Below are 24,965 nucleotides of genomic sequence, written 5' to 3'. Positions count from 1 at the left end.
TTAGAACGTGCTAAGAGCAGTAAATACAGGACTGTTCAGGCAAACTGTTCTGGTTCGGAAATCTGTGGAAATGAGAAATGTTTTCAATGTTTATAGTGGGAAATGAAGAGCAAAAATATGTATGAGAGCATGCCTGTGTGTTGCCACGTTCTGCCCGCAGCTGGAGCACCTGCGGTGCCCCCTGTGCTTGTGCGGGATTCTCCGAAGCAAGTCCTGTTCTCTGTCGTGTCCTCTCGCATGCCTGCCCTGTCCTCTGTAGGTCCTGCTGCTCTGTCCGCCGCTGGCTAATTCTTTCCTTTCCCTTCTCTAACCGTCTAGAGCCTAGAAGAAGAGATAACGTCCATTTTATTTAGCCAAGAGGGCTTTCGCTCCGGCCCGGCCCGGCCCTTCGCCGCAGCCCGCGCGGGGCCAGCAGAGGGCGCTGCGGGGGAAGAGACCGAGACCGGCTCCGACACCGCCGCCTCGGCACCGGCACCGGGCCCGGCCCCGGCCCAGCCCGCCCCGCCGCCGCCCCAGGTGCCTGCCCCGTCCCGTCCTTCCCCGCATGAAACTTAAACGTGCCGGGGGGCTGCACCCCGCTGCCCGGGGGGTGCGGAGGAGATGCAGCTGAGGAGCTTCGTGCTCCCCTCGCTGTGCTTGGGAGCAGCAGTGGGCTGGTGTTGGAGCATCGCCAGGCACTCTTGTAGGTGCTGTGCTCCTCAAAAACCGTACAAGCTAGGATTAAGTCACAGATGGTGTGTTGATTTTGTCTTCCGCTGCCTGAACTCGAATTTACATTTCTAAAAATACATGAGATCAAAAAACTGCGTAACGGTGGGCTTTCAGGTATATCCATCATAAATCATTTTGCTGTGGAACAAATACTAATACAGTTGCCTTAATCTCATCATTTGAATCCTAATGGGATCATCTTGGTAGTCGCATACTGCTATTTTGACAAGCCTCATACAAGCCTCAACAGTCTCCCTCCCAAAGGTGAACTAATAAAATCTTACAGCAAAAGGTTTTTTGTGTTAATGATAAACCTATAGTGGAATGCAACTTTTTTTTTTTTTTTTTTTTTTTTTTTACTTACCCATAATATTATAATATTACTTATTCCTAATTTAAGAGGAAATTCTTCACTTCACGTGGTGAGGCCCTGGCACAGGTTGTCCAGAGAAGCTGTGGATGCTCCATCCCTGGAGGTGTTCAAGGCCAGGCTGGATGGGGCTTTGAGCAACCTGGTCTAGTGGGAGGTGTCCCTGCCCATGGCAGGGAGGTTGGAATAGGAACTTGATGGTTTCTAAGGTCCCTTCCAACCTGAGCCGTTCTATGATTCTAATTCCAAATTCAACTGAGATAAGTAATTGCCTCACTAGCATCACTGACCTGTCATTCATACTTTTATTTTTAGTCTTTCATAATTAAATTCTTATCTGCAATAATAACATGCATAATTCTTACCTATGTTTGAGTGATATATTTCAATGAAGTAGAAGGAAATGGGTATAGTTCTATGTGAGTCTTACACTGAGTACACAGTACCTGTCTAGTGTCGTCTATATATGTTCCTAAAGCTTGCTTGGAGAATGTTATACTATTGAAAGGGGTTATGCATTGATTTTTGTTCTCTGATTGCTTTTTGTTTCACAGAAACATGCTTCCAGAACAGAAGGGCCTTGCACTGGAGTCAGCGATGCTGATAAGGTTCTACTGATTTTTCCATAGTTAAATTTGGCTCTTAACTCTTAAAATCCATCTTCATTCTTTTCTTCCTTTTTCAGCTAACCATCACAACCATCTTTTGTCTTCTGTATGACATGAACCAGCCATCAGCTTATTTTGTTTCCATCATTTTCATTTATTCATATGCTCTACTTTTGTTTTTCCTCATCCATGTTTTTTGTGCAGAGTTCACATGAGACTCTGGACATAGTGGAGGAGAAGAAGCAGGCAGAGGTTGGGATAGAAGAAACACTAGTCGTAGACGAAACCGACAAAGGGAAAATGCAAGTTGCAGCTGATGCTGGGGAAACATGTAAGGTGGAGCACCTATCGAAAAAGGACTCTTCTTCATTGCCATCATATAGTAGCAGCAGCAGTAGTAGTGAGAGTGAGGATGAAGAGGTGGGAGAATACCAACCACATCATAGGGCTATTGAGGAAGTCATCAGGGAAGAACAGGAGGAAGAAGAAGATGTGAAAAGGAGAGAACTTGAAGAAAAAATACAGCATGTGGAAGACACACCACAAAGCAGTAAACCAACTGTACCAGTTGAGAGCATGCAAGTTACAGCTGAAGATTCGGTCCAGGAAAACGCAATTATCATACCTACAGAGGAAAAGAATTTGTCAGAGGAAATCAAGGAAGACTTAGGTGAAGAAAAGGAGGAAGAACAGCTCAAACTCAATGGAGATGTGTCTCATGTTGACATTGACGTTGCACCAGAAATAATTTGTTGTTCTGAGGTAAATGGTAGAACAGTTTGACAACTAGATTAAGCAGAGATATTTCTTTGGGTGAGAATGTGCCTGCCTTTCTTCTTCTCCTATTCTTCCAGCCCTTCTGGCATCCAACAAGATACAGATCATTTGGAAGGGGAAACCACTGATGAGCAGTGAAACTGTCTTGTTCAGTTATGGTTTCTTGCTTTTTGCTATAACTGGATGAGAATCACCAGTAAAGCAAACCTTCTGAAGACTGCCATCTCCTTTTTATCTCCCCCTTATTTTATACACATTTACATAACATATTTATTATTTATGTTTCTAATGTTTTAAGTCCTGTCTTGTCTATTTGTCAATTGTTTTTGACACTTTGATGGCTTGTAATTGGAAACCTATTGGCAATTGGAGTTAGAAAACACCTATTGCAATTTTTGTTCTTTTTAACACATTATTTGCTGCTTTTCTTATCTTTGTTTCTTTTTGAAGAAATGTTACAAATGTATAGACTAGACTTAGTATATGTATGTGTGTGTTTGTGTGTGTGTATATGTGTATTCATATATATGTCACAATCTTACTGGGGAGTCTTATAGTGCAATAGATTTTTAGGGAAGCATGGGTTGGTTACAGTCACAATCGACTGTTTTAAGCCAACAAAGGTTGAATGGTTCATTATTGCGTAAACTTTATAAAGAATCAGAAGAGAAAAATGCAGTGCAGGAATGCATGTCTTTGCAAAGTGGACATGATCTGCTGAATTTTTTGAACAGTTGGATATCTTTTCCTACTTGTCTTATAGTAGTGACTTTTTGTTCAATTAAACCCAAACAACTTTCTTTTGTTGTATTCTGCTTGCAGAATTCCAGGTGTTCTGATTAACGATGTGAAAAAATCAGTTTACAAGACCTTTAGAAGCAGGCACACACATTTCCTAAAGCATAGCCTGTTTGGAGGGAGGGCAAAAGGGCCTCTGTGTGCAACAGTATTAGAGGGAGGGAAAGGATTTTTTTTTTTCCCACTAGGATTTCCCCTGATTAAAATCCAATTGTAAAATTTGTTTTTCTGTTCCAGCAGTAGTGCACATTCAAAAGTTAGTTTTGCGTTAGTTATTTTTGGAATTTCTTGGACTTATTTGCAATTTGACTAAGTAATTCTAATATGAATATCATTAATCTTGGAAATATCTATCTGAACTAGCTATCAGTTTCTTGTTTGATGGAACTTTACACAAACTAAGATTCTTTCTACTGATGCTCTTTTTTACATCTTAAATACCTATGTTGAAACTTGGTTGTAGCGATTACCTTCTGTGATATTTTCTGTTGGTGAAACACAGAACTTTGGCAAAGCTTGTTAGGAGACAGTTTTTTCCTATTGTGGATGTGTGTGGGTAGAGGGCTGGTTTATTAGTCGTCATTTCATGGTGCTTTTTACATGCATTTCAACTGGAGAAAACAGTCTAATACTTACCTTATTCTTATGCTTTTCACATGTCTTTGATTTTACTTTCTAGCTCCACTTTACAAACTTTCCTCTTATGTCTTTCGAGCTGATTGTCTGTTTCTTGCACCATAGCCTCCAGTAGTGAAAACAGAGATGGTAACCATTTCAGACGCCACACAGAGAACTGAAATCTCCACTAAAGAAGTTCCAATTGTTCAAACAGAAACTAAAACCATCACGTATGAATCTCCACAGGTACAATGGCAGGGTGATTTGTTATATTAAAGTTGGGCTTTATTCCAGTAATTTGTAGCCTCAAATGTGTAATGTCCAAGAAGTGCTTTTCAAAAACCTCTACTTCTTGTAGCAGCTAAGATTATACTTTGGCTATGAATTAGCTAAGTGAAATGTGTATAGACAAAGCAATATTACTCCTAAGGTTCTGAAAGTCTTTTTTGATAAAAATAATTTAGTTGCTTTAAATATATAAGTTGTATTTAGGTTTGGAAACTTGGTTAAAATCATCTCATTAAAGCACTTAACTTTGATCATAAATTTTCCACAAGAATGAACTGTAACGGTTTACTGAGTCTATGTGATGTTGTGAACTTGGATGACTTCTACTTAAATTTCAGTTCTAACTTTTCCATTTAAACTAAATAATAAGTATGTGTTTAGTAATAAGACTTGCTTTGACTCCTACGAAAATACAGCTTTTAAATACCAAAATACAAAAATGCTATTTTTCATCTTACAGTTTGATGGCAGTGCTGATGGCAGTGCTGGTGTGTTGCTGAGTGCACAGACAATTACATCAGAGTCAATTTCTACTACCACAACTACACACATCACCAAGGTAAAATGGATAATCTCTCTCTGAAGGTTTTTTTTTATTAAAAAAGGGCAAAAAAAAGTCCAAGTCTTATGTGAAGTCTCTGATACCTATACATGTATATCTGCTAAATTATTGAAGAAAGCTGACTTCAAGTGGATTGGATTCATTCTAGGTACATGTGAATTCATTCTAGGTACATGTAAAAGTTGATTTTTCTGCATACAGTTTTTGAGCAGAAAACCCTTAATGAATAAACAGGAATATCTGGGGACAGGATGGGAAAAGGTAGAAAATGTGATTAGTTTTTTTCATCTTTCTTGTTGGTCTTATTTCTGTGCTTGGCAAGGAGAACATATCTATGTTTTTTGTTTCAGTTCTGTCTTTGCTTGCTGGTATCTTAGAGAATCTTTGTTAACATTGCTGATGTGCCTGAGGTCCACTGGAGCCCTGCTTATGGTGTCTCCTATAAGGATGTAATGAAACAATGTTTTCTCAGATTCTGTGTTGACCTTCCTTTGTGCCATTAGGTTTAGAATGTGTTTAAAAACAGATCATACCACTACATTACTTTCCAAGCATATTTTAGTGCTAAAGCATGTGCTCTGCATTCCATGCTTGAAAATAAAAGGAAAACTCAATGTTATCAGGGCATCACATTTATTTTGGTCTTGTGTAATGTTTAATGCCAGAGTATGTTAGAACTACTGAAGTGTTGTTTTTATTCATCGTTTATATAAATATCAAATTTTTGGAGTGCCCTGACAACAAAGTTTCCAGCTCTTGTCTTTAAACTCTTAAAATGCCTTTTTCAAGGTTACAGAAAGCACTGTTTACAGTGAAGCAAAAGGGAAGAAGGAAATGTAAAGTGTTAGTTAAGGATTTTTTTTCTTCCCAAAACAAGATGTTTCACATCATCAGAGAATGGAACAATAACCTGTTGCTGACTGTATAAATTAAGCAACCAGATATACTTAATATAGAAAGTTGTATTCATGGAATGACACTGGATGGGTAATGTTGGAAATTTATCAGATGAAAGCTGCATAAAATAAAATCAGTTCCGAATTTACAATGAGTACATTTCTTTAGATGGAATAGCAACCAGGTTCTTTTCAGTCTCTTGATCCCTTTTGCATTCATTAAGTCATCACTGTTTTAAGAAAAAACTTTATTCAAAAAATTGAGATATCGGGGATATAAATTTATTTTAAAATAGAAATTTCCATGTCAAGTCCACATGTGAATGCTTCTTTTTGGAGGGAAACATTAAAGAAAATAGCTTCATTCTTGTCTTCTCAATTATGACGGCGATGACCGTAACACAGTAGATCCTTATATTTTTGTAGACTGCTTATTGTTGATGAAGAGGCTTTGTGAGCTTTCTAAATCAACTTCATATTTTACATCCCAAACTGTTTTAGATAAAGGTGCCTGTCAAGATAGATTTAATTTTCAAATGGTGTTCTTGACAGGATTATATTGCATCTTTTCTAATAATGGCCAGTGGATCTTGAGGAGTACTTTATTTTTTTTCTATTATGCAGATTCATTTAAAAAAAAAAAAACAACCACCATACAATTTTATTTCTGTGAAAATTTTTGTGTGCTAAAATTAGACTGAGAAATTAAGAATCAAAGCATTAAATTATTTCCATCAACAATGTGAAATATGTTGAAAACTTGACACTATGGTACGTGAGTTGAGGAGGGAAAAAAAAGATTGTGCTTGTATTTGATGGTATGGGATTATTTAGTGAGTATTTCTCATTAGAAGCCTATGCTGAATAGATTGAAATCAAAGACAAGACTCCTGGAATTTTCCTTGTTGCTAGATTTATATCATGGAAGAGCCTGGAATTCCTGTTGGTCTGCATATCAAGGTCTGTTCAGACCTGGGCTCCAATAGCAGGAGGAATTCTCCATTACTTGTTTTTTAATCAAGCGTAGAGTGTGACTAACTGCATAACTGAAAAAGGATACTTGGCACCAAGAATACTTACTAACTGTAGTCCAGTGACAGAGAAATTTACGTGCTTCAGTGCTGTACTGGAAAGCTTACGGCCATATAAAATAATTACACAAAGTTGTGTGGTTTTTTTTTGTGCCATCTATAGATGGTAAAAGGTGGGGTATCAGAAACAAGAATTGAGAAGCGAATTGTCATTACTGGAGATGGAGACATTGACCATGATGAGGTGAGTATGTAAGCTGTTAATACTTAGTGTGTTATCAATAGTCCAATGAGTTATAGAAGATTTTTCAAAAACCTTGAAGTAGGACAAAGGTGGAGAACAGAAGGATGTAGAAAGATCCTAAGACTGTTGATTTCAGCAAATTTGTTAAAGTATGGTATTTAGCGCATAGAGAGCCTTTAGAATAAAACTGAGAGTTATAAGCATTTTCAACTTCACATTATAAATCATGTGAATAGATTTCTTACTATTTTTCACAGGGATTGCTTCTTTTGGAAGAGACACACCTAGTTTAGTGCTGCTTTTGCCATTTGGGAGGAAAAGCATTACTAAATCAATTTTGATACATTAATCTAGACAGATGGGAGTCTACTGCTTTGGGTCAGCAACATCTAAATGCAGAGGTCATCTTGACTGAAAGCTTTGAAATATGCTAAGACAAAAACTGAATGTGAAAAATAGATTTTGACTTGTATTTATGAAGTTCTATACAACAAAAATAATTGTTGATCAGCTGTAATCTTAAATTAGTACCTTTGATCTCTATCAGCGCCAAGGTGGTTGGTTATATTTTGATACCTTAGTGACGAAGGTTAAAATTGCTTCTACCTGCCCAATTAAGAAAGGTGAATTCAAGAAGTACACAGAAAAATACATTGAGAAAGCGCTATTATCTGTTCTTTGTAGTGATGATCACACTTTTTTTTTTAATCTAAAAAACTATAGTGACAAAGTCAATCAACAGTCACTGCATAATATAAATAGAAAAGCCTACCTTACTAATAAAGATGCAGTGAATCCAGTTCTAACTTTATGGAAGCTATACAACTCGACAGGGTTTAATTTAGCTTCTTAGTGTAATACAATGAGAGCTTTCAGGAAATTTAATTTCAGATTTTGATCTGCTGCTAGAAAGTGGTTCTTGACAAGTTCAATCTCTTCTTGAAACTTATAATTAAATGACGAGGTTGTTCAACATTAGGCATAGCTCTTGTCTGCCTTTACACATGCTCAGTGCACTTGGGACATCAGAAAAGGTCACATAATACCTTTAGCGTACAAGACAATGCTTTAGTAAAAACCATTCTCCAAGTCCTTCTTTGTTTTGAGATAAATGATTAGTGAAGTAGAAAATGAAATTATTAATTAAAATAAATCACTGAACTTCAAAGCAGTGAGCAGCTCTTAACAGATTTAAGAAAATTCTACCATAACTTCTTCATTTGATATGGAGCTCTACAGAAGCACAAACTATATGATGGGTGTTCACTCTTGTCTTTTTGCTCCCTACATCGCTAAAACAGTTTTTCAATAGGAGAAAAATATTTTAATTTCGAATTTCAGAATTCAAGTGCTTTTAACGTGTGTAATTTAGAGATTAGAGGCCTCTGTTTTTTCATTGTTAATCATTTGATGATCAACACTGGTTATTATATCTCAGTAGCCACTATCTTTTAAATCCTCACTTACACTACATAGCTTACATTTGTCCCATTATAGAATTCAAACCAAGAAAAAATTATAATTATTACATGAGTAAACACCAGTATTTTACCAAGGCATACGATGTTTTCCCCTGTATGTGTTTCCTTAGTAGGACATCCTTGTTTTATCTTTATTTGTCAAATCTGTTACACAAATTCTAATTCTTCCAGTATAAAGTACTTTTCATCTTCTGGGGTAAGCTAGAAAAGTTACAAGGTGACTTTAAGGTTATTTGCTACTTTGGAAATGTCGATACCTTTTTGAAGCCTTTCTTACAGTGTCATGGTTTTTTGTTTTGTTTCTTTTTTTTTTTTTACTGTTGTTGAGTTACATAATTTAAATATGGTTGCAGGCCCTGGCACAGGCAATCAAAGAAGCCAAAGAACAACACCCTGACATGTCTGTCACAAGAGTAGTGGTGCACAAAGAAACTGAACTTGCTGAGGAAGATGAAGACTAAAATCAAAAATGTCCTCAAGCAAATATTTCAGGTAAACTTATGTAATGATAAACTTATGCTACTTTTCCTATCAGTAGTTTCTGTTGCATTCTGTAATAAAAGGCTTGCAAAAATATGGGAGATCTTTTGGTATATGTTATCACAAAATAATGAATTGAAATAGGCACTAATAGAAGATTGTTAGTATTGAGTAGTAACAGAATTGGTAATAAATGATTTTTAGGTTCTCATTTCAGATGGAAAATTATTGTACATTCTTTAGTTTTAGAACAATTGGATTTCTATCTGGACACTTTTTTTTGTTGATAAAGGTCCAAAAAAAAAAATCCCATTCTTACTGAAAATCAGCAGTCTGTTCTATATGCAGCTATCCAGTGGCGTAAAACTAAAAGCTAAGCTTAAATAGGGAAAATGCATTTTTCCTTATTGATGTTTGACTTACATGAAAAAACAATACTAGGAAATTGGTGGTAAGGATAATTTAATATATCTCAAGGTTCATTAAAATAAATAAATAAAACCTCAGAACAGGTGGTTTGGGCTGTGTCTTAAGTATGAATGAGATCAATATAAAAACTTCCTTTACTGATGAATGTAATACTTGTCATTACCAATAATTGTACTTTTATTGGATGCTTTGAGTTTTATTACATTAAAGGATTTACTTTAGGAAACAAAAATTATATATGAAGTACTACCTAAAATTTATTTCTACTTGAGCAGTATAATCCAGGTCTTGACCATCTAGTAACCTCAAACTATTACCAAAAACCTGTGACAGTCAATATAAACCAGAATGGCCCAGGTCAGATTAAAAAAAATATATATATATATTTTTATGTTTAAAAAAAGTTGCTGTGATGATTGACAGAATCTACAGTGCCACAAAACAGCTCAGAATTTAGATATTCAAAAGGAAACTATTTTTGTTGCTACTAGTAAAATTTATAGGAATAATAATTTTAAAAGTACTGCTGTTCTTGAAGTATTCACCAGAAAGATCACAAAGAACACTGAATAAAGTGCTGTCATAATTGATATAGGCTAATGTGAAGCCTGATATCAGCTTTGGTGTTTAAAGCTTCAGGTTTCTTCAGCTTGTCATGCTGGCTGATGTCCTGAAACTGAAGCTTCAATATTTTCAAACTTGATTGTTTTGTTGACTGTAGATTCAGCTTCAAGGAAAATATATTGATTGTAAAGGTTAAATAACAACAGAAGAGATTTAAAAATAAGTGAAGTTTTAAACAGTGATGTTTTAAACCTTCTTTTTGGAGACTTCTTTTTCTACCGATGGATCTCAGTATTTGGCTAGCCGAGGTATTTATTGGCTGCTATCAAGTGGGAAAACTCTTGTTAGTGTAGAGTTTGATGTAAAAAAATCATCTGAAGAAATGAAAATCATCTTTATCATGAAGAAAATTATCTTGTATTATTTTACAGCAGTTAATGGTCTCAATTCTTATTTCCTCGGTAATGTGTAGAATGGTTGCGGCCCCTCCAGGTCTTTTGTGTGCAGGCGTACCCAAGTATTGAATGAGAGGGTTCCAGTTGCTTTTCCTGGCCTCACACAGATTGTGCTAGAATTAAGAATTTACTTTTTTAATTCATAAATTACCTTTTGGTTGACTCTCCTTTGAGAGCTTGCTAAGAAACTGGAGCCTTTAAGTCAGAATGGAGCTATGTTTGAGCTGCCCTCTGAAAATTTCTTCAGTGTTAGTCAGGTTATTGTGTGTTTGAAAAAGGAAGGAATAAGTTTTGCTCGTAACTTATACAAACCAAAACCAATATGGATCAGATTTGGAAGTGCTAGGTCAACGCTCCTCTTGGATGTTAATGTTATAAACTGGAAATAACAAAGGGCTGTCTTTGGTGGAGGTAGCAGAGTTCTGACATTTTAAAAATATATTTTAAAAAGTTGCAGGCACTCTCAGACAACTTCAGCTGTCAGTAACTTAAAACACAGTGCTGTACCTCCAACCCTTTGTTTGCATGTGCTGTATATGTAAAAGCGATTTAGACAGGAAAGATTTATTTTATAAAGCAATAGGCTGAAGGGCCACAGAACTGGTGTGTGTGTGTAATGGAATTTATTGGGGGGGGGATAGGAGCATGTGTTTGTTTTGTTGAGGTTTTTTGTTTGCTTTATTGGGGGTCAAGGAGATGTTTGCTTGTGGGGGAGGAGGGATGGGAACAAGTCAGCAAAAATGAAGAACTGTGCAGGAATCTCTGTGTTAACTTTTTTCTGATGTTCAATTGGATTTGTCTTGTAGCTTTGTTGCTTAGTGACACTGAAAACAGGTATAGCACGTATGCTCCAGATTTATTTTGAAAACACAGGAGAGGATGTGCACCTGCACGAACTGTGAGATAGGAATGTTATAGGAATGTTACCTGTGTTCCAGAGGAGCTTGGAAAAATCCACACCACTTTTGAGAGAGCTGTTAGTTTGTAGCAAAGGAGAATGCCCTTGTTTTAGGTAACTTCACTAGCCCCTTGGTACACAGCAACACTAAGCATGCACACTCATACCATCCTTCTCGTATTTTCAGGATTTACAGAGAAGGATCTGAGGTAGAAAGACGCACTTAGAAAGCAGAACAAATCGTTTTGATTTGTAAGGATTTGCTGTTATAGTGTGCTATCATTGAAATACTTATTTACTATTATTAAGTGTGCATTTAAAGGTCTTGGGAGCCGAGTTTGGTTCTTTTGTTATATTTGTGCAGAACATGACAGTTTCTTCATGCTATCTCAGTCCAGAAAAGTATGTTTCGAATCAGTGCTCAGCGTAATCTGTCCCATGTAAGTAATCTTTCTTGGAGGGACTCTGACATGGGAGGAAGAAAATCCTGGCAGGTTTGCACCATGTTTCTACATTAGTGACTAACTGCAAAATTGATTCTTTCATCAAATATTCTACTACTTGGTTAAAAAAAAAAAAAAAGTAATTCTTTCCATCTGAGGGTGTGTTTTGCTTTTTTTTAGAAATATTTACATTGTGTATATATATACATTGTAGAATGGTGTTTGCAATATATTGGAAGGCATTATTTTTGTCTGGGTTTGCTTTACAGTTCTTAAACTAAAATGCTTATTAGAAAGTGAAAGAGGACCATGTTACTCTTGTATTTGAGATGTGGTGACTGAGCAATGCCTTTTATTTAAATCAGGAACAAATTCAGTTGCCCAGATATAGGCCATGTGAAATGCCTTGAATATCTGTCTGTCTGCAACATGGACCATCTGGAGACCTGTGCCCTCCTGTAGCACCAACTGAAAGCCATGTGCCTGTAGAAATGTCTCTAGACGGCTGTGTTTAGGCAATAGCAATGCACAATGAATTTGGATTATTTGTTTCTGAGGTGATGAAAGCTCTGCCCTGACCACAACTATGGCAGTGTTTTTTATGTATCTTTGCTTTCCCTAAATGAAAGGGAAAGATGCTGTACTCTGATTCTCAGGGATTATTAACTGAGCAATTATCTTCATTTCTTTTTATGCACTAGACTATGGTTCAGTAAACTGTGCAGGAGGTGACTATTTAAAACACCATGAGAATTTTGGGGAGGGAAAAATATACTAAAGCAGGAAAAGCGTTGATAGAAACTGAATTGCTGTTTACCTCAGGATTGAAGGAGACTTAGTTCATACAACACTTTTTTTGTGAAATAACCCTCCCTCAAAATAACTGATATCGTTTTAAAAAAAAAATTCGTCTTGAATCTGATGATGTGACATTCACACAGCATCTGCTATGAATGCTTATGTAATCTTCCCCCTCCGTTTTCTTCCAGAAATGAAAATGATACTGACCATGTTCATAACCATGAAGAACTGTGATCATTCCAAGTCATCACTACTCAACCGAATTCACCGAGCCTAGCAACGATGACCAGATGTTTAAGACTGAAATGCCAATACCAAACTCCATGTTAACATCTTTGGTCTATATTCCCTTACAATCTTTCTTGTTTATTTTTTATAACCACTTCTTAACAAACTTAGACTTTTTAAAATGAAGTTTTAGAGGGCAAGATCTTCTTTTTCACAAATATTTGCATTTTTGAAGCTGATTCTTGGTTATATGAAAGTGAACACAAAAGAAGTCTGGAAGGTATTGTTCACTGGAGCAGGTAGTTATTGTGCAAAAAGGGGGATCTTAACTAATTTAGATATAGCTTTTTTTTCCAAATATTTCAAATGAAATCTTTCTGGAATAATTTACATTTTTGCAGATTATTCAGGTAAATATATAGTATCACATAACAAAGATTTTTATAAAAATACAACATTTCCTAAAATTTGAAAAAAAATATTTTTCTTTGGATAAATTTTATACTGATATCTACTGTAACTCTTTCTGTTCTAAGGTTCTCCTCTCTGTGGGGCAGAGATGATGCGGTAGTCTGTAGAGGAGGAGGAGTTACAAAGAAAATTCTTCTGACTGAGCACTGTGTTCTTTTTGCACTTTGGTGCCAATGCTCATCTTTTTGTAGACATTTTGTGGTCTGCAACATTCCAGATAAGGAAAGAAGGAATAACAAAATATCTTTCTCTTCTTCCAACAAGAGATGATCTAGGCAGCTTAAAACCTTAGTGCTTTTTTTTTTTTTTTTGTTACTGTGTCCGAACTTCAACACTTCCATTGTCTGAACACACCTTGTAGAATGCTTGCTTTCTATTAAACCTCACTGCCTACATGTTAGAACTGACATTTCTGCTATTGAGAAGGTATATGTTTCAGATGCTTTGTCTAATGGCTAATGCAGGTTTCTGGGATACTGAGTAAAAAGTGCGTGATGGATTCCATTCATAAAGTAATGAGACAGTACCATCATTTGAAACTGCCATTTAAGACTGAGAAAACCTGTTAATTATTTTGGATTTTATTTTTTTGTTGTTCTTTGGGGGTTGTTTGTTTTGGGGTTTGTTTTGGTTTTGTTTTGCTGTTGACTCTGTGTATAGTTAAAATGCCAAATTAGATTTATAGCAGCTTGAAGTTGTATTAAGTGTTATTTTTGCTTTCTGTAATTCTATTATAAAATAAAGTTGTTTATTCTCTGTATGACTATTGGCACTCAGACATAAATTTGATAATACTTAAAATGAGCAAATCAATTTTGAGAAATGCAGTTGTAGGAGCCACAGGACCTTGAGAATTTGGGAGTAGTACAAATAGTCCCCAGAGTTACCTGAAGGGTGGTACAATTATTGGTTGTCTTCTAATATATTAGTGTATTTTTTAGGTGTCTTGCAATAAGCATCCTGTTTGCTGTGGTTCAGAGAAGAAATCTTAAAGACTCCAAAAAAAGGTTTGGACAGTACTACACAAGTTAAAATGCCCCAGTTGACAAGTCATTCTACGGAGTTCATTGAGTTAGAGGTACTATGATTTTAAAGTAACAAATCATACTACCTCTCAGTACATTTTTCTCACTTCTGAGTGATGTATTTTTGGTGCTGTTCTCAGTTTAGATTGCTGCCATCTGTCAGCATGCTTGGTTAACAGAAATTCCTTTTAGTTTTGGCTTTGTATAATTTGGACACTGTAATACAACAGTAACCAAGATGTTTGTTTATATGCATACAGGTGTTCTTAATTACATCCCACATTAGCCTGAAAAATACCAGATTTTTTTTAAAAAAAAGAACCCCACCCAACCTAATAACCTAAAATAACTACTACAATGCTGTGCATGAGCAAGGAGGTGGTCAAGAAAGTCGTAAATCTTGGATACATAAGAGAAGGTCATAATGGAGATGTATTCATTTAAGGGGATGATTTTATGGATTTACATAAGTGTGTAAGAAAAAGCTCTACAAAGAGGCATTTTTGATATTGTGTGGTATTAGTTACAGAACTTGTTGGGTGTGAAGAAAGTAAATTCCTTACTGAGTTGGATCTTTGATTTGTTAGGCACTAGATCGATTCTGTTTTTTATTGCAATTGTATTTAATCCTTAAAACTGCAAATATAATATTTTTGAAAACAATGACTTTCACTGAGAGATGTATTTCTTCAAATCCTAATCAGAACCTTATATTGAAGGAAAATTTATACTTTCAGCTCAGCACAGCTTGTGCATAGCTTGTGCATAGGTATCGCTTTAATGGATTAAACATGTGCTAATTAAACAGCCTTTGTCATGCAGAAAAACTTAGTCCCCAAGTGTGATTAGTCCTAAAAGTAGCCGAGTTTTAGAGATTCTGGTTGAAATTATTCACCTGTTCTAGAATATTGTGCAATTCTGAGTTTTCATTGTTACTTTTTTATATATCTATAGCAAAAACTGCAAAATGCAACAAATTGTTCTCGAGACATTTCACAAGTTGACTTTACAATACTTACGCAACTAACTTCAAACACAATTACAGACCTATTTAATGAAAATCTGGAGAAGGTATTTGAGTGATTGTGCTTAAATGCTGTTTGAGAGCAGTGAGTCGTGGATCCTATATAAAAATACTTAATGCATCTTTCTTTTCTATCCTGATCACCTGAGGGTTCATAATGCTGGAGTTGTTCAGATTGCTTCCTTGATTAAGGCTTCATAAAGGACAAGCAAGCAACTCTGGAGACAGTTGGTTTTAAGAAGAAAAAAAAACATATTGGTCAGATCTATAAGCAACTGCAGTACAAAGCGTTTCTTGAAATATGGACGTTCTACTGGACAACTCAGACTGAATGGCAACTTTTAGGTTGTCCACTGAAATCAGGTAGATAGAATAAGATAAATGAAATATTATGACAGAAGTCAGAGTTTGTGAAATTTGATAGAGGCCAGAGTGACAATTAACTGTACCCTTGGCCAGGAAGCAGTGGCAGCTTCTTAGCTTTTTACAATGTTTACAATGGAATTGGGCTAGTTGGAGGAGCTGGTATCCCATGTGGTTGACCTGATTACACCTCTAGAAGGTTTGAAACTGTTTTGATTTTCAGGCTGCTTTGCTGTGGTTTTGTTTAATTTTGCTTTTTTTTTTTTTCTTACACTGCACTTGGGAAAACATACTTGGATTATTAATATTAGTACAAGTTACAATTGTTAACAGTGCTACTAATGACTACAGTGTTAATTTATTTAATTTATGCTGTTAGCATGAAGGAACTCCAAAGATTTTGGAGGTAAGTACATATGAATGGCTGCACTGGACCAGGCTAAATGACTAACACTCTCAGAAGTGTTAGTCATTTGCTGCTTCTGACGTAGGCTACTGACCTAGGCTACTGATCGTTGCCTGGGGATGCGTATAAAACAGAGTAAGTACTGTACTAGAAAGTAGTACTACCTCAAATACTCTCACAGCTTTCAGCAATTTTCAAAGGCTTATATTTATCTTCCTCAGATTTATTCTTACACATTTGCTATTTGCTTTTTAAAAACCTTTTGTTCTATAGTGTTATTTAAATGTATATTTTTTCCTTGTCCAAGGAACAACATAAGATGTATGTTTTTAATGCCAGTAGCATGAAAACAGATGTTTCTTGGCACTATTCAGTAACAGAACTGAAAACAGCAAGGTCTGAGGATTTTCATGACATAATACAGAGTCCTGAATGTCAGATTGTCCTGCACATTAGCAATTACAGCTCAATAAGCAGTTATGGCAAAGGCACCCAGTGTTTTTCTGTTATAATTCTTATCTAATACCTACATTGTATTCTACTCGGTAGCTGTAATACTATTTTACAGTACAGAAGTCTTTAAGAGTGATTAAAAAAATAACATTTTAGATCTCTATTCTCAGACATTTCATGAAATAACATTAATGCTAGGTTGTAGTAAGGCTTGTTAAACTTTACTTCTATATCTTCACATGTGGTCCAGGCGAGTCTTTCCATGGATGGTGGAGGAATGGGTGTTTGAAACTGAGGGAGTTAGAATGGAGTGGAAAGGGGAACAATTACTGTAACTTATGACCAATATCCAAAATCACGGATTTTTCTACTGGCAGCATGTTTCTTCAATGTAAAAAGTCAATACTGCTTAGAATGGAAATACACAGATTGATGAAGAACTTGATCTCTAAGAGTATCCTAATGCAGAAGACAGTGAGCAATCTCTGTTTCTAAATGTCCCTTATATTCCTTACATCTTAAGCGTGATCTTGCTCTGCCAAAGATAAATATCATAAATATTTCAGGAGTTCTTAAACTCTTGGGCAGAGGCATTGAACAAGGACACCAACCAGAATATGGTTCTTAATATTCATCCAGATGCTGAACAAAACCAGGACTGTTCCTGACCCAAACAATTTACAGTCCAGGTGAGATCTCCAGAGTGGTTTGTGTGCTCAGTCAGGCCTATGAATTGCTTCTACCTGACTGATCATGATTCTCTGCTAAGAAAGACACCGAGTGAGTGTTACAGCAGGGACCAGTCCCCAAAAGCTGGAGGGTTTGCTCTCTGCTTGAAGCTGTGATCATTTCTGGTTGTTTTCTGTTTGTGTGAGACAACTGTAGGCAGAGGTAGATTTAGATTTTAGAGTGTTTCTTTCCTTTTGCTCTCTGAAATGCATTTGTATGTGTTGTTAATCAAATGAAATTTGTGGTATGAGGTCTGTAAGAACAAAAAGAATGCATACTTTGCTCTTACTGCAAAGAACAAGTTTATGGAAAGAATAAAATCAGAAGAAAACCATCTTAAACTTTTTGACTACAGGATATGGGAAAAACACTTCTGATGTGATACTACAATGTTCAGGTAGGACATCTTGAAACACCCAGAGAGTGATAATGGGCACCTGGTGCGAGTTGCCAGCTGAGGGTGGGAAACCCAGCAATCACACTGCAGATTCCTCTGGCAGATGACCAAGATCAGCTTGTTTCTACTGTTTTTGTTCTTCCATGCTTCGCTGTGTTTCTTTTACGAGTTGCCTCCTTTGAAGTCAAAGTCCAAGTATCTTTCCTGTATTTAACTTCTGCTGTTTATATCAATGCTATGGCTTCTGCATAAATGCCTGTTTGTTTTCCACCCGGAACCTTCTGCTGATTTCAAATGGAAGGAACTACAAAGTGCTTCGCACTTTTCAAGCATAGTTAATTAAACAGAAGTTAGAGACTACTAGATCTAACTAGAGGTACTTACATTTCAGCATCCTACCCTTTACTTTAAAAATGCAGAGGTAGCTCTTTCTAAGTAACAAATAATTGGCTCTTCACCTGTTCAATGCAATGAATCTATTATTTGCACAGATATATGTGTGGAAAAAGTTATACATTTTAAAAATAGGATAGTATTAAAATGTGATGGAGAACTGTTACGTATAGTAAAGGTAATTGATGTTTGACTCCTTTCTTCTCATAGCATTTAGTAAATTACACTGTTTCTTCTGGCCTCATTAATATTTACAAAATGATTCAAAGGAGTTCTCAGAAGGCTGTGAAACCTACAGTTCTGCAAAAACACAGATAACTCATACAAAGCACATTACCCACCATGCAAGAACATAGTGGATAACAACAACCAACTGCAAGGAGAGGTAATTGCAGACAGTAATTGCTAGCAGGTAGGAACAGTCATGTCCCATAGTTATCAGGGACAGTAAGTACAGTCACTTCTTGTTCTTCATCAGTTTGGGCTTAAATTTGAATTAGAAATGGAAGATAAAAGGCAAGAGTATTTTTGAACAGTTTGAGTTGTATTTTTGTGGGCCTCAGCCAATCAGAAATACACTTAAACCTGTACATCTACAGCTAACGGGAGGGGGAGATTGTGTGACAAGACACATCCATACTTAAGGGCTTTTTATTTGAAAAATCATCTGTTTATTCAAGGATTGTCCTCAATCTAAAATAACCATTTGGAAAAACATTGATTGCAATTTTCCATGGTTTCAAAATTTGGCATGGTCAATCAGCAAAGTCCTTTTGTTTCCCATCAACATTATATTTTGTTTCCAAACTCTATGGGAAGTATACTTCAGAAAACCTACACTCTTTCCCAAAGTATACATGTAATGAAAATAAGTCAGTTCCCCCTCATCACCCTTCTCAATTTCTAGATGTCACTGCTTGATATGAACTTGCTATTTTTGCATCTTCAATTTAATAAGACTGCCTGCCTTGTATGCGAGCTCAGCTCTCTCAGGAGCTTGTTATATAGTTTTCTGCCTTGTAGGCTAGCGAAGGACTAGTGAGCAAGGTGCTTTCTCTCCCACCAAATCCTGCGTTATGTAAACAAACTGATACAGTACATTGCAGGAGGTCTCTGGTGTCTGATGAGGGGAATAAAGTACTGCTCACCTGGCCTCATGGGACAGAGCAAAACTGCTACAAGGCCTTTTTGAATGGCAGTAGCTGTTTTGTTTGTACAGTGCCGCACTTGCTTCTCTCCATTTTGTTCTCCTCCGTGGTATTTATCTACAGCTGGTTATTTTTAAACCTGCAGAGCTGAGCACTGGTTGTAAGCTTGCTTCCTGAGACATGAGACTCCTTTAAATGTCATTCAGTTCCTGCATTTGTTCACTTTTTTCCCAGATCTCCCCAGCTTCTGCCGCTCCATGCGATAATCCAGGAGGGTGTTTCTGGGGTCATGCAGCATGGCCAGTTCCTTGTCAACTGGAAGATAAACCAAGCAACAGAAACATACATAAGAATGTGCAACTTTGAGGTGGTGAATTTTTATATAGAAAAGGAGCTGGTGCTTATTAGTATGATTTTTATTAAACTGAAGGCACATGAGTGGTGCAATATTATCAGTTTCCATATGTTTTTAGAAAATCATCTCAGTGTGACAGAGGTCCCCCGCTCATGCCCAGTGAAGCCCTGATACAAACTCCGCTGTTATAAGCAGAAATGCCCTATCCTCATTACCTCTACCAGCTTTCAGTCAGAATAAAATTCCTCAACAACTGCAAGGAGAGCATAGAATCATAGACTAGTTTAGGTTGGAAGAGACCCACAAGGCTTGCTCCACACAGAAACACACACCCACACACACACACACACAAAAAAAAAAAAAAAAAAAAAAAAAAAAAAAAAAAAAAAAAAAAAAAAAAAAAAAAAAAACCACAGACCCTGTGTCTGAGAGTGGTGTCCAAATACTTGTGTATTCTGTCAGGTCCAATGCTGTGACCGCTGCCCTCTGGGTGCAGAACCTTTCCCTAACCCCCAGCCTGACCCTCCCCTGTCCCAGCTCCATGCTGTTCCCTCGGGTCCTGTCGCTGTCCCCAGAGAGCAGAGCTCAGCGCCTGCACCTCCGCTCCCCTCATGAGAGAGCTGCAGGCCGCCATGAGGCCTCCCCTCAGCCTGCTCTGCTCGGGGCTGAGCAAACCAAGGGACCTCAGCTGCTCCTCATATGCCTTCCCCTCTAGACCCTTCATCATCTTTGTAGCATTCCTTTAGACACTCTTTAATAGTTTTATGTCTTTCTTAAACTATGGTGCCCAAAACTACTTGCAGTACTCGAGGTGAGGCTGCACCTGCAGCAGGAATTAGCGTTTATTAAAAATTCACTTTGTTTTACTGTGGCAATGCCATGACAGCCATCATCCCTGTGCTGCCTGTGGTATAAACAGAACAGGAACATAAGCCTGCATCTTAAAAACAGAAGACGCATCAGAGTCATCAGAGTCTTGGAGAATATTTGAAGAGGGATAGGGAAATGGAGGGGGGGAAAAAGGTGAGAAGAAAAAAAAAGTCTAGTTAGGTTTAAAAAAAAAAAAAGTAAGACATTACAGTCCTCTGTCATTGTCAGTTGTTCAGAGGAAAGTCCTGTGGTTTCATGTGTTACTTTTAGGTTCATTTTTAAGAAACCCTGAGATAATACTGAAGTGGGTTTTGATATATTTATATGGACCTTTTCTCTTGCTTTATAGAGAAAAATGAAGAGTGCTTATTTGACAATGAAACAAGGCCGCCTTGCTTGTAGTAATGCAAATTTGTATTATTTATTTTTAATGGGATCTAAGGATTTTTTTTTTTTTTTTGGGGAGGAGTGGCTGACATGCCAGAAGGCTGTGCTGCTATTCAGCAAGACCTGGACCGGCTGGAGAGTTGGGCAGGAAGAAACCGAATGAGATTTAATAAGAGCAAGTGTAGAGTCCTGCACCTGGGAAGGAACAACGCAAAGTATCAGTACAGGCTGGGGGACGACCTGCTAGTGAGGAGCTCTGAGGAGAAGGACCTGGGGGTCCTGGTGGATGACAGGTTGACCATGAGCCAGCACTGTGCCCTTGTGGCCAAGAGGGCCAATGGGATCCTGGCGTGCATTAAAAGGAGTGTGGCCAGCAGGTCAAGGGAGGTAATCCAACCCCTCTACTCTGCCCTGGTCAGGCCTCACCTGGAGTACTGTTCTGGGCTCCCTGGTACAAGAAAGACAGGGATCTCCTGGAAAGAGTCCAGCGGAGGGCCACAAAGATGATACGGGGCCTGGAGCATCTTCCCTATGAGGAAAGGCTAAGAGATCTGGGTCTGTTCAGCCTGGAGAAGAGAAGACTGAGAGGGGATCTCCTCAGTGTATATAAATATCTGAGTGGTGGGCGACAGAAGGATGTAGCCAACCTCTTCTCAGAGGTTTGTGGGGATAGGACAAGGGGCAATGGCTGCAAGGTAGAGCACAGGAAGTTCCACACTGACATGTGAAAGAACTTCTTCACCGTGAGGTTGATGGAGCACTGGAACAGGCTGCCTAGGGAGGTTGTGGAGTCTCCTTCTCTGGAGATATTCAAGGCCTGTCTGGACGCCTACCTGGGCAGCCTGCTCTGAGGAACCTGCTTTGGCAGAGGGGTTGGACCCAATGACCTTTCAAGGTCCCTTCCAACCCCGACAGTTCTGTGATTCTGTGAAATAGGTACCCAGGGCCTAGTGAATTTCTATGGCTTTGTTGAGAGTGACTGTTAGCACTTAAAGGAGTCTGTTCCCAGGCTTATTTTTTAGTTACAGGGCTTATTTTTTAGTTCTCCCCCACATCAAGTGAAGGTAAGGGCTTGGAGTTAGAGGTGGGACAGTGATGTCCAAAGTCTTAGACAATAATGAATCTGCCATCCTCCTTAGAACCCCACCCAGGACACTTCTGCTGTGGAAATGGAGAATTTCCTTCCATGGGGCCCTGGAAAGTCAGGGTTTTCCTGTAGTTTATCCTTCTCAGCTAGGAAAGAGAGAAGTAAGGAAGCAATATTCCTTTGACAAATTCCCCTGCCATCCAGATCATCCACCTCTCAAAAAATTGATTGCTAGTCTTAGAAAATTTAGGAAATTATTACTTAAACTCCTTACAAATCCAAAGCTATAGCCCAGTCTGTTTCAGTGGTTGATCATGCAGCATAAACATGAATGTCTGTGTTTTTTTTTCAGGTGGGTTCTTTTGGTTTAATGAAAGTATTTTCTGAGCCTTAGCAAAATACCCATACCCTTGCATACCCTTGGGATCTGTAGCCCACCTCCTTTTCCTGTTTTGCTCAGTCTTAGCTGGAATAGAAAAGCAAGAGAAACACCATGTAAAAATGAGTTCAGTAGTATTATTTCATTCAGTTAGACAGCTGGTACTTATCACAGATGGACACTGATTATTTGCTGAAAGAGAGAACTCCTGTTTTTATCCAAAAACCAATGCAACAATTCCATTAGCTTCTATTCTGTTTTTCCTAAGACAATCTTTCTGAAAGTGATACAGCTCTCAATGCTCAGGTTTCCTTCTCCCTCATAGATACTGAATTGTATGATGTTTTGGCACCAAACCGTTTTTTGTTGTTTGCCAGTGTGTGAAAAACTGTCAGCAGTTATAAATTATCCTCGGAGAGAGGTGAAGGCTGAGCTGAGTTAGTCATGCAGAGCAGGCTTTCCTAGTTGATTAATTCAGCATCTGAAAAGCACATCTTCAACAGGAAATGTCTGAGTTTTAGCAGCCTGGAGGTAGCTTGTGGTGTACACTTGTATGCAAACACCCTTCCTCCTTGTGAAAGCCTCAGTTCTAGATGCCTGGAGATATTATGCAAAGTAAGAAATTAATTCATTCTACATTTGGGGATATTGTGGCCTTTCCTACATTTAGAACTGTGGTAAATTGCCCAATTTTCAAGTTTTCAGAAGATATATTCAGGACAGAACAAGTTTAAGGAATGTACGACTTGCTGTGCTTGATCTGGCACTCAGGCAAGGCTTCTTCCCTAACTTTGCACTGGTTGGGTAAATGTAGCTGTTTGCTGTCGGGTCAGCTCTGGGCAAATGTCTTGGTTTCCCTGCAGAGCCCTGCAGTCAGGATTGTCCTAGCCAAGTCTGCTTTTGAGATCATGGGTGAGCTGTTGGAGATGAAACCTGTAGTACAGTGCATTTGTCCCTCATGGGATTTGCAAGCTATACCAAGAAACATGTTGAAGTTTACTGAGGAAACCTAGGTTATCGTTTTATCTTCTCCAGCACTCCTTAACAAGAAAAGATCAAAAGGCAGCTAATTTCAGGAACAAGCTTAGCCAAGGTCTGCAAGAGTGGGTTTTGGAAGGGCTGAAGTAAAAAACAGGATAAAAAATGATATGAATGCACTCTGGGACAGGCCTTGGCAGTTTTTGTTTAAGTTTGGAGTCTTAAAATGAGAGCAGCATGTCTCTGAGCAGTCTCAGACTACATCTCAGACTCAGCCGCAACTCAAACCTGGAAGGCATGAAGACCATCCCATTAAAATAGGGTGGTCTGATGTACAGCCTACTACAGCCATAGCCCTGTGCCTTTGTACAGGATGTGTCAGATCCTTTGAGGAGCCTGGTTTGCAACACTGGTGTAAGGTTTGTGTCACTTGCTGCGCATTCACCTGGGTGGGCAGGCTGCTTCTCCTTCTGCTTTTACTCCAAAGATAGATTTCGGAAGCAAATATAAGCTGATCTTAACATAGAAAAGTTAAAATGGCAAATATATATTCACGTACCAAGTAAGAGTAAATACATACCTTCAAAAGAACACAGAGGCACGCTCAGCAGCCAGCTATTGTGGGGCATAGCTGCTGTCAGCTTCATGCTGAAGACTCACACAGAGAAAAACAATCTTTGCTCTAGCCACCCTATTCTTTTTCTCCCTTTGGTTGTCTTTTTGTAGGTAAAACTACGGAATTTTCAGTGAGGATTCAATCTGAATTCCAAACATATTTTTATAATATTTTTTTTCAAATCAGAAAATGGCTTAAAATGCAGTACAGCTTCAGAAGAGTAGGATCGTTGTTCTCTTCAGTTTAATTAAGGGTACAAGCCTGACAGCAGGCTGTTGAGTGAGGAGTTTTGTCTGCCTACCCACTCTTTCTGCCTGAATTGTGACTCACCTTCTGATAGTTGGATCCTGAAATAGGTGATGAGCATCAGCAGGAATAAAGCCACAGACATGAAGATCCAGCCAAAGAGAATGCAGCCAGGTAGCTCCCTTACAAACACTGAAATAATGTAAGTTACACTCATTTCTTCTGCAGCAGCTTTGCTGAATAAGTTTCTTCAGATCTCTAAGTGTGGAGCTGATTTATCCTGCTTTCTTCCTTTTTTTTTTTTTTCTTTTTTTCTCTCTGCATCAACATTCTGCCCTTTGCTCAGACTATTATCACTTTTTGGACTTTGGCTTGTTTGTATAGGCCCGTGATTCCTAATAGGATTGGAGTTCACTCGTAAAGTTACTCAACCACGGAGTTTAAAAGTGCTTATTCAAGTAGTGTAGGGCTCTGAAACCTTTGGATATGTCGGGCTGGGCACAATATGTAAAGCTGCTGCCTTTTGAGCAATATGGGCTCTATTGTCTGCTAATATACAGGTCATTCTGAATAATAAGCATACTCCTAGATAAATTACTGATTTTATAATAGACCTAAATTGTTCACTCAAGGTGAAGACCCTGTTATACATACATGTTGAAACACAGGCATACACGTACTTCTCTGTTCTGAAGTTTTCAAAACAAACCACTGCAGCAGGCACAAGTGAGAGAATGGTGTTGTAGCAACAGCATTTTTTCCAAAAAGTAGCTGCTGAACAGCAAAATTCAGGAAAGATTCTTTTTTAGAAAAATCAGAAATATTTTATTCTCAGAGACGTACGTGCCAAGGAATTTAAGAACCTTTTAAGTATTCAAGTAAGTAACTGGGTTTGGGGTGTTGACCGTGTTCAGTTTTTCCCCATCTGGTCACCAGTCCATAGCAGAACTATTTAT

At 37.9% G+C, this 24,965-nt stretch overlaps 2 protein-coding genes across 10 annotated transcripts in view; one reads left to right on the top strand and one right to left on the bottom strand.

Moving 5' to 3' along the window:
* EPB41L2 (erythrocyte membrane protein band 4.1 like 2) overlaps positions 1-13,913 on the top strand; it is a 107,891-nt gene extending 93,978 nt beyond the window's left edge. For 3 of the 7 annotated variants that reach the window (XM_082756125.1, XM_082756123.1, XM_082756122.1), the window contains 7 exons: positions 1,636-1,689; positions 1,894-2,451; positions 4,006-4,128; positions 4,631-4,729; positions 6,823-6,903; positions 8,738-8,876; positions 12,643-13,913. In XM_082756125.1, coding sequence (XP_082612251.1) covers positions 1,636-1,689; positions 1,894-2,451; positions 4,006-4,128; positions 4,631-4,729; positions 6,823-6,903; positions 8,738-8,845 — 1,023 coding nt within the window. In that variant the 3' untranslated portion in view covers positions 8,846-8,876; positions 12,643-13,913. Of the gene's footprint in view, positions 1-318; positions 517-1,635; positions 1,690-1,893; positions 2,452-4,005; positions 4,129-4,630; positions 4,730-6,822; positions 6,904-8,737; positions 8,877-12,642 lie in introns of all 7 variants that reach the window. The other 4 variants (XM_082756120.1, XM_082756121.1, XM_082756126.1 and 1 more) reach the window with 2 other exon arrangements.
* A 2,220-nt stretch (positions 13,914-16,133) lies between these two features.
* On the bottom strand, positions 16,134-24,314 carry SMLR1 (small leucine rich protein 1). 3 transcript variants are annotated; one of them, XM_082755704.1, is made up of 3 exons: positions 24,094-24,314; positions 22,209-22,256; positions 16,134-19,406 (listed from the first exon to the last, which is right to left on the bottom strand). In XM_082755704.1, the coding sequence occupies exons 1-3, from the start codon at positions 24,224-24,226 to the stop codon at positions 19,294-19,296; spliced, it is 294 nt and encodes a 97-aa protein (XP_082611830.1). In that variant the 5' UTR covers positions 24,227-24,314; the 3' UTR covers positions 16,134-19,293. The 3 variants fall into 3 exon arrangements, 2 of the variants coding, with proteins under 2 accessions (XP_082611830.1, XP_082611831.1); XR_014317095.1 differs by having other exon boundaries at positions 19,300-19,406; positions 22,229-22,256; positions 24,094-24,225; XM_082755705.1 differs by lacking the exon at positions 22,209-22,256 and having other exon boundaries at positions 16,140-19,406.
* Between the last annotated feature and the right edge of the window lie 651 nt (positions 24,315-24,965).

This window comes from Aythya marila (assembly GCF_965140915.1).
Source record: "Aythya marila genome assembly, chromosome: 3".
NCBI lineage: Eukaryota > Metazoa > Chordata > Aves > Anseriformes > Anatidae > Aythya > Aythya marila.
Note: the sequence above shows the minus strand (reverse complement) of the source record. Positions and strands in the feature narration are given on the sequence as shown.